Raw genomic sequence first — 9013 nt, forward strand, 5'->3', positions numbered from 1 at the left:
GAGGGGGCAATAAAGGCACGAAGTGAAGTGACTGGTTTACAAGGTTTCAAGAGGGAGCTTAGTTTAAGAGTGTAGGGGGAAAGAAAGAGTCCCCACTGGATAGCTATCATCTTGTCTAGATGCATCTGGTGAAAGGAGATGATGGGGATAAGATTCGTAAGATTCAGTAGTGAATAACGGTTATCATGACTAATAGCAACTGTGACACTTGTAAAGGTAGAAGGTTTGTAACAAAAACAGGGCAGTAGTTAATTTTACAGTCCAGAAACAGAGGACCCTAGGACCATCAAGAGAGAAGCGCACAGAGTGCTGGACCTTATCCAGAGAAGCAACAGCGCCAGAGATGGAGGCTGAGATGGGGACATGGAGAGGGGGCGCGGCTGACGACGACTCTAGATTCGTCAACTAAGAAGAGAAGGACTAAGAGCTGGTGGCCTGGAGCAGATTTGCAAAATGTGCCCTTTGGAGATGTAAATTATATATGACTGAGAGGTGTTTTTTTGTTTGTTTTTTTTTGTTAGTGTGTTTTTTAAAAAAGCTGAGGTGGAAAGAAATACTTTTAACTGATGGTATATGGAGGGGATTATAATCAATGTAATGAAACAGTTATATGAATTGTTGAATGTGAAACTGATGATGTGCCCTGTTTTCACTCAATCCACAATAAAAACCTTAAATTTAAAAAAAAAAAGGAGTACAAAGAGGATTTGGCTTGTTCTTTATTAAGTGTGTCATAAAGCTGTGTTTATCAAAGCAATGTGAAATTGACTTACATGAAATAGATATGTCCATGCAGCAGGATAATCCCAAGCAAGCCCACTGAAATAAAAAGCTTATATTATCAAAAAAATAAAAATTAAAAAAAATAAAGGTGAAAAAAAAAATCTATGAAAGTCATATATTTCCTAAGGAAATTTTCAGAACAGAAAGGTAGGCAAAAGAAAGAAAAAAAATCAATTGTGATCCCACTATCAAAAACATCACCCGTTTGAATGTTCTCATATATTTCCTTCTGATCTTTTTTCTCTGCATAGATTTTGGCTTGTTTTTTTACATATGGTATTGGTCATACTGTGGATCCAAATTTGTTTCCTGTTTATACATGTTACAGCTTAGGCATCAACTGAATGATTGCCTCTTAGTCCCTTGAATGTGTCCCATGATATATTTAGACATTCTCCTATTGGCTTGTCATTTGTGCTCATTTTCCTTTACTTGCTTATTCTTTCATTACAAATAATGCTTGAGTAAGTATCGTTGTGCGTGAAGCTTTTTTTTTTTTGACATTTTCATTGATGTTTTGATTTTGTAGACGTGCAATTAATGGGTCAAAGGGTGTGACAATTAGCCAAAAGAATGGAACCTCTTTTTCTGATGCCACAAGTGTTTTGAGAATGCCTGTTGCATTCCACTGGATGTTTCACGGTTTTAAATCTTGAGGAAAATATTATTTGTCTCTGATAGAATCATAGTGTGGCCACAGAGTGCTTAGTAAACCACTCCTGAGTTCATAGCTCCGTAGCACTAGACCTGAGCCCTTTTCCTCCCAGTTCTCCATTTCCTTTATCACTGATGCTAAAGCAGCATAGTCTTCCAGTTCTATTAGATCTAACTTCCTGACACATCTCTGGTCTTTTTCTCCCCACTGCTTAGCAAAGATGAGGTGGAGTTAGCTTATAAAAAATGGTCTCCAGCTCTAAGACCTCCTGCTGCCTCTTGGTCTCCTCTCCAGAAGACCTAAGGCTTCTGTGTCCCTTCCACTGTGGTTGATTCTCACAGCTTTCCCCTCTCTTCTTCCTCCTCTTCTCCAGTTCTACAGTGAGTCGGGGATGCCTACCAAACACCTTTCGGACAGCGTATGTGCCGTGTGTGGGCAGCAGATCTTTGTGGATGTCAGTGAAGAAGGCATCATCGAGAACACATATAGGTTATCCTGCAATCACGTGTATCCTGCTTTGTACTTCTGGACCACATCTCTTCTGCCACATGTATACTCTAGTCAGCAAGCGGGAAGTGTGGGTAGTTATGACCATGGGCATGTTATCTAGATCTTTGAACACAGAACTACTAGAGAGCAGAATTTGGGTGGTATTTCCTCATGGAGAAGGGTAGTAAAAACTGTTACTGTGCTTATTTGCTTAACCATAAGGTTGGAGGTTTGAATTCACCCAGAGGTCCTTCAGTGGAAGGCCTGACAATTTATCTCTACAAAATCAGCCATTGAGAATCGTATGGAGCACAGTTCCGTTCTGACACACATGGTGTTGCCTTGAGTTCTAGTTCATTTACTGGTGAAGCTGACACCCAGGAGTGGAAACTTCAGCCTTCCTCTCCCTTTCCGCTGGGTTAGAGCCACCTTATGTAAGCATGTTACAGCATGGTTAGATCAGAAGGGAGCTTGAGGTTGTGCTAGCTAACCCAAAATCCAGTCTGTTACTAGAGAGGAGGATCCTTTAACTGGCTTCCTCAGGTTTTAGAATCAAATGTCCCTGTATAGTTCTGTACAAGTGGGCTTCAAAAAGTTTGTGGAAACATGATGAAAAGATAATGGAGTTTTTCCATGAATTTTTTTTTTTAAACTTTTTATTGTGAATTGGATGAAGGTTTATGGAACAATTTTCCATTTAGCAGTTAATTCATACACATTTCATTCCATTGATTGCAGTACTCACAATGCAGCAACACTTATTTCCCTCCCTCCCTGTGTTCCTTGTTTCCATTCCTCCTTTCCTAACCCTTCTGAACTTTGTCCTTGGGTAAATGCTGCCCTTTTGATCTTAAATGGGTGGTGATTCATATCTCCCTAGTGTTATTGTTCCCCATATAGACTTGTGTTCTGTTTGGCTGAGCCATGGAGGTGAGTTCATTTCCAGATCTGAAGGGTGACAAAGGGCCTCATCTTGGAGGTCCCACCAGTCTCTATCAAACCCGTAAGCATGTTTTTTGTTTGTTTTTCATGATTTTGAATTTTGTTGTACATTTTTATCCCATTCTATCCAGGCCCTTCTAATGTGATCCCTTTCAGAGCAGTTGGTAGTGGTAGCCAGGCACCACTAGTCTTCTAGTCTCAGAGTGCCATGAACTTGAAGCACCCTCGTATTTACTCTATTCCTATTTAATGCCTATGTATTTTCTCTAGTTTGCTAATAACAAACCCTGTATGATAGGACCGTTGTCATCACTTCACACATGAGGGGGAAAGTTCAGAGAGAAGGGATTTGTAGCTAGTAAAGATTAAATAGCTAGTAAGAAGTGAAGCCAAGATCTGGACATTTCTCCTGAGGTGTAGTGTAACACATTCTTTGAAGACTGCCATGAAGCTGGAGTACCATCCTAGCGACCTGCCATTTTCTTTGACGATTGGTGCTTAGATTCCATGAATTCTGTATCCGAGGATGGTGCATTGTGGGAAAGAAGCAGACGTGTCCCTACTGCAAAGAGAAGGTAGACCTCAAGAGGATGTTCAGTAACCCGTATCCTTTGTTTGGGCTCTTGCTGGGACTGGGCAGTGGGAAGAAAGTACTATCTAGTACTGTAAAACAAAACAAAAAACTGCAGTTTTCAACATTAGAAGAACCTTAGGTATTATCTTACCTGCCTACATTTGCCTGGGATCCTGCTTCCTGCCCAAACCAGCTACAAATCTACCACTCTGTCTGGCTCTGTTCTAGGGAGTTTGAGGGTGGGATATTGAACTAGTAGTTAGTTGTTTCCCAGCAAAGTTTTGTATGCCTCAAGGGTAAATTGATTGTAATAACAGATACCATTTACTGCTTGGTGCTAAGTACTGTGTTGGAATGCTTTACTTGTATTATTCCGTCTGATTCCCTAGCAAGTCTAGTAATACCATCTTCATTTTCCAAATGAAAGTTTAAAGGGTGAGTAACCTTTAATAAAATGGTTGTTCAGGGTTGCATATAAATGAACCATGCCTTCCCTAAGTGCAGTACTAAAGACCAACCTACAGGGCCTACAAAGTGCAGGGGTAGCTTGAGAAGGCTCTATCTGCCCTCCACTTTCAGCACAAGATCTATGCTGGCTTTCCTCACTTTGACCTCACGCTCCTCTCCCACCTTGCAAGTTTGTCTGTTGGAAAGTTTCCTGCAACTCTTCTGACACCACTTTCACTTCCTGTCGGATCCAGGGATCTAGGTCTCTCCCCTCTCTTCTTACTAATCCCCAGCCTAGAGTCTCTGATTTAAAAGATTCTGGCCCATGCTCTTTAAGGTTCCCTGCTTGGCTCCTCCCGATCCTAGTTCAGGAACAGCGAAGTAACTCCGTGGCTGTGCTGAGTTAATGTTTCCCCAGTTTTCAGGGAACTAAGCTGGTCTTTCTTAATGCCTTTGGAGCAGTTCCCCTGCTCCCTGTACTTTCCCAAAAGCTGGGGTTCCCTGCTTCAGGTCTGTTACACAGCATTTAGCCACAGGACAAAAGTAAGGGTACTCAAGTATATCAGCCTTAGTTGGACTTGGTGCTTGATGCCCTGAATGGCGACTCCTTAGAGCCTTTGCCAGGGTTATTATCCCATTGTGACTAGACTCTTAGTCCTTCCTCCTTCTGGCTATCTCAGTAAGCTCTCAATCCCTTCCTCAGAAAATCTTCAACTTTGAATATTTTAAGAACCTTGTTAAGTGCTGTTGAGTCAGTTCTGATTCATAGTGACACTGTATAGGGTTTCTAAGGAGTGACTGGTGAACTTGAACTGCCAACCTTGTGGTTAGCAGTCCAGTGCTTATCCTATAGCACCACCACCTTAGGGGTTACCTTATTTCACTCTCTATACATTGTCTCCACTTTGCTTCACAACAACCCTGGTAGAATAGGGGTCCTGATCCTCTGTGCAGCCATTGTTATGTATACATTTACACAGTCTCTGACTGCATTTTCTAGCACTGGCAGCCCTTTTAGAGAAGACCCTCCCTGCATACTGGCACAGAGAGCTAGGTCTCACCGTTCTCCCTCTTTCTCTCATGTCTGTTCTGTCCTTTGCACCAGACCCCTTTGCCCTCCTTCCTCTACTCTCAGTCCGTCTTTCCAACATAATGAGCTGAAGAGAAGTTAGGTGGACTGACCCTTCTAGAAAGCTGCTTCCATCCCTCATAAGCCAATTTCTGTAGGCCAATCCAAAAAGGACCCAGAGAAATCCATCCATTCCCTAGACCAGCCCTAACAGTTCTTGTACACAGCCTCTTCTTTAACACACTGACAGCTGGGAGAGGCCTCATGTCATGTATGGGCAACTGTTGGATTGGCTTCGATACCTGGTAGCCTGGCAGCCTGTCATCATTGGCCTTGTACAAGGCATCAACTACATCCTGGGCCTGGAATAGTTAGGAAGAAGAGGAACTCGCCCTATCCAGCACGGACCTCGGGGCACTCCTCCCTGCCCACAAGGACCTCCTATGTGGGAAAGACTCAAGGGGCACTTGGGCCACTCAGGACCCCCTCCAGCTGTGTCCAGGCTGGGGAAGAATATGATGGAGAGCCAGCCAGTGGGCTGCCAGCAATGGAGGGGTTGGGGGGAGGAGAAGGCTTTTTAAAAAAAATATTTTGATGAATATATTTAAAAAAAAAAAAAAAAAAGACAAAACTTTATTATTGAGCATAGAAATTGGCCCCAACTCCTCCAGGTCTCAACTTCCCTGCTTGAGCAGGGCAGAGCTAAACCACCTTTTTGGTTTAAAGGGGTCTTCTCTTCTCTGAGGGTACTGGTAGGTTCCTCTGGTAGTTGAGGGTCTCAGCCCATCCACAGCCCCTTTCTCTGTGGGCCTCAAGGCTGCTGCACTCAGTGTGCTGATTGAAAGAGCTCAGCCTGGTGCCACAGATGAGCCCTGAGGGAGAAGTGTTCTCTCCTCCTGTCTGGGACATGGGGTGAGTGTTATATCGGAATCTGTCTTTCCTGTTCAGGAGGCAAGTGGAGTCTTGTCAGTGACTTTTTAAACAGGGAAGTCCTGGGGCCTTAGAATTCTCTAAAGATCTGGGGCAAACAGAAGCAGCAACAGCATGGATAAACTGCCCCTGCACAGAGCTGTACTCAACTAAGAACAGAGGCTATCTAGTTAGGGAATACCGTTGGCAGCAATGATTGTGCAAGTCCATACTTAAACCTGGAAGTGGTGACATGTGCCAACTGACACTGCCACATTACTTCCTCCTTTAAAAACTAAGAGTGTGTATGTGCTTGTGCACACACAGTGACCAAACTGGAACTTCTCCTTGTCACCACCCTGCTGTTGAAGCTGCACGGGGGTGTTTCAGCCCAGGGAATACCCCACTGTGAACCTCATCATCCATGGATCTTGCCCAGCTAGACGGGCAGTGGGTGTGTGGTAGATGGTGGGAAGAGAGAAGGCCGGGATAAACACTGGTTCTGAAAAGGGGCTTCCAGGCAGGACTCAGCACTGGTTCTAAGAACTCTGAAGAAAATGGGAAGGCAGACATAGCCTTCAACACTGGGTTCCTAAGGAACATGGCCCAACAGGGTCTTCCACCTTCAAAGACGGTAAGAACCAAGCAAGATCTTGTCACTCTGGTCTAAATAAAGCTCCATGAGCTGGGTTGGAAAGCTGAGCATCCATCTTACTTTACTACTCCTCACCTCCTTCCCTGGAATACCCTGGGGTGCTTGCCCTTGCGGCTCCAATCTGAGAGCTGGGGCCTGGGGGTGCTTGATCCCAATTTTCTGCTACACTTTTCAAACTTCTGTGAGAACAGTGGAGTGTAGATGCCTTGGCGTGTTACTGGACCCCCTTCAAATGGGACTGTCCATCTTCACCACCTGAGGTCAGTTCCCTGCCACTACCCTTACTCCTCAGGCCACTTTAAATCTCAGCTTCTCCTACCTAGTTTTGACTTCCCACAGTCCACTACTGCTCATGCTACCTGTGGACCCAGCCTCAGAGACTGGACTAGGACACTTTTGTGCTCGCTACCCCCATGTCAGGCTTGGGTGAAAAACTGCGGCTAGGCTGTCCAAGGCTCAGTTTCCATTACTTGACAGCCCATGACCTCCCAGTGGGCCCAGCTCTGGGCTTGGTTACACTTTAAGGTGGAAGAAGTCCGATCTTCTCTCTTTTCTCCTGCAGCTGAACTCGTATAACTTATAAAGCAAACCTGGGACAACTCCAACCAGGTTGGTCTGGAAGTTAGTAGATTACATTTCTGGAAAAGAAATGGGAATCTGACTTTTCCACAAAACTTGGAATCACAGCAGACTATGTCCCTGATATACAGCCCTACTTTGACACACATGGGGTTACCATGAGTCTGTATAGACTCCTTGATTTTTTATTTTATATTCCTGATGCACTTTCAAACCCAGTTCCATCTCTTGGCATCCCTGGCTCTGTATCTAGTACGTTCAGCCTCCTGATCAAACATCAGACCCATATCCTGCCCTTCTCCTTTCACGTGCACATGCACTGTGTCACCCAGTCCTGGTTTTGAGTCCTTAGACCCACCACCGAGAGTGACCACCACCACCTCAAATTTTGCATGTGAGACTTGTCACTTGCCTCATTCTAGTGGTTTTGCCATGGACCTCCAGCCAGTGTGTGTCCATTTGTCTCATCAGTGACTACATTTACAGAATATTATCTACCCTCTGTTGTTAGCGTCACTACTAGGTCTCTTGATTATGCTGCTTCCCCCTTTTCCCTCGGAAGTGCCCTCCCTGTTTTTAGAGTCAGTTCTCTCTAGATTGTGTTCAAAGTTTCTCAGCAGAGCCGTGAGACTTCCTGCAGACAAGGCAGGGAAGCACACTGAGCTTATCTCCTGTGGCATGGCTCACATGGACCAGACACAACTGAATTGAGCCTTGGATCTCCAAGAAGGGATTTTTGAGCAAGGACGACTCTTCAGAGCTTCTTGGGAGTCAGGTAGGGGGAATCTAGACTTAGTAATGAACCTGTAGTTCTATCCAAGGTGGATAGAGAAGTGAGGGGTTTACAGGTGGATTCAATGTTGAAAAACCTTGGGGCTGGTGGGTGGAGGAATAGGGAGCCTGAGAAAAACCAGGAATGTGGGTGTGCTGATGTGACAGCCTGAAATGGTCAAAATGGCCCAACTTGGCATCCATAGTGCCTAGGACGGTTGTACCCTTGAATACTGGAGTGAATGTGAAGAAGGAAGCAGGCGTGCTCTGAAGCTTGAAGGTGGGCAGTAAGTACTATCCTTCCACCAGATGGAAGAGTTAACATCTGGATCACACACTTTGTGATCCTGGGAGAGGTAGGGTGTGAGGGGGAAGATTACAGATTTCAGTGTGATAGCACTTGGAGAGGAGGGGGATCTGGGAATTAGGCTGCTGTGAGCTTTCCTTTGAAAAGAGGTGGGCACAGCAAGAAGCTTGAGGGTTGGACCTAGGGCTATGTTGCCAGTGCCTGCTCTGGATTCCCTGAAAGTGAAAGAGGCCAGTACTTTACTGGAATTGCACTACACATCCTGCCCTTCCCAGAACCAGCTCTGGTCAATCATCAGCTCTCATTCACCCCCGGAAGCAGTGGATAGAGCATTGTCTCCCGATGTGACTAGGTAAGTCCCTGGCTGTAATTTGGGCCTTAGTTTCTCCATTCCTTTAATGAAGGAAGGGGTTATATTGGATAAGCTAATCACTAAATTGACGATAAGAGGGTGGGGAGAGGTGGCCACTATATGGTCCCCCAGCCTTCTAAGTGCTGAAAGCTGGTGCCAGATGCCTGTCCTTCTGGAGTTTTCTATCAGTTGGGACATGATTCCTATAGCTCATGACCACCATCTCCTAAGCCTCAAGTGCCTGGCAGCCCACTGAGTGAAAAGTTCAGGCTCAGAGAGGGGCTGTGAAGCTTACAGGAGAAAGATGGCCACACACATAGCTGGAACCCAGGCAAGCTTAGGTGAGTAGTTTATTCATCATCATTCTCCGTGTTCCCCAGAGAAAAGGGGGACGTTATCACAGAGCCAGGAGCCCCACTGCCTGACACATGCACCATGACTGAGACACAGCACTGCACACCAGGTGGGACCTATGGCTGGA

At 45.2% G+C, this 9013-nt stretch overlaps 2 protein-coding genes across 2 annotated transcripts in view; both read left to right on the forward strand.

The window, feature by feature from the left end:
* RNF121 (ring finger protein 121) overlaps window positions 1-5330 on the forward strand; it is a 137190-nt gene extending 131860 nt beyond the window's left edge. The window contains exons 7-9 of the mRNA XM_006870258.1: window positions 1812-1945; window positions 3372-3473; window positions 5210-5330. Of these exons, the coding sequence (XP_006870320.1) occupies window positions 1812-1945; window positions 3372-3473; window positions 5210-5330 (357 nt within the window). The remainder of the gene's footprint in view (window positions 1-1811; window positions 1946-3371; window positions 3474-5209) is intronic.
* Window positions 5331-8368: 3038 nt separating this feature from the next.
* IL18BP (interleukin 18 binding protein) overlaps window positions 8369-9013 on the forward strand; it is a 2393-nt gene continuing 1748 nt past the window's right edge. The window contains exons 1-2 of the mRNA XM_006870383.1: window positions 8369-8532; window positions 8913-8995. Coding sequence (XP_006870445.1) covers window positions 8369-8532; window positions 8913-8995 — 247 coding nt within the window. The remainder of the gene's footprint in view (window positions 8533-8912; window positions 8996-9013) is intronic.

The sequence above is a fragment of the Chrysochloris asiatica genome, unplaced genomic scaffold (genome assembly GCF_000296735.1).
Source record: "Chrysochloris asiatica unplaced genomic scaffold, ChrAsi1.0 scaffold00140, whole genome shotgun sequence".
NCBI classification, from domain to species: Eukaryota; Metazoa; Chordata; class Mammalia; order Afrosoricida; family Chrysochloridae; genus Chrysochloris; species Chrysochloris asiatica.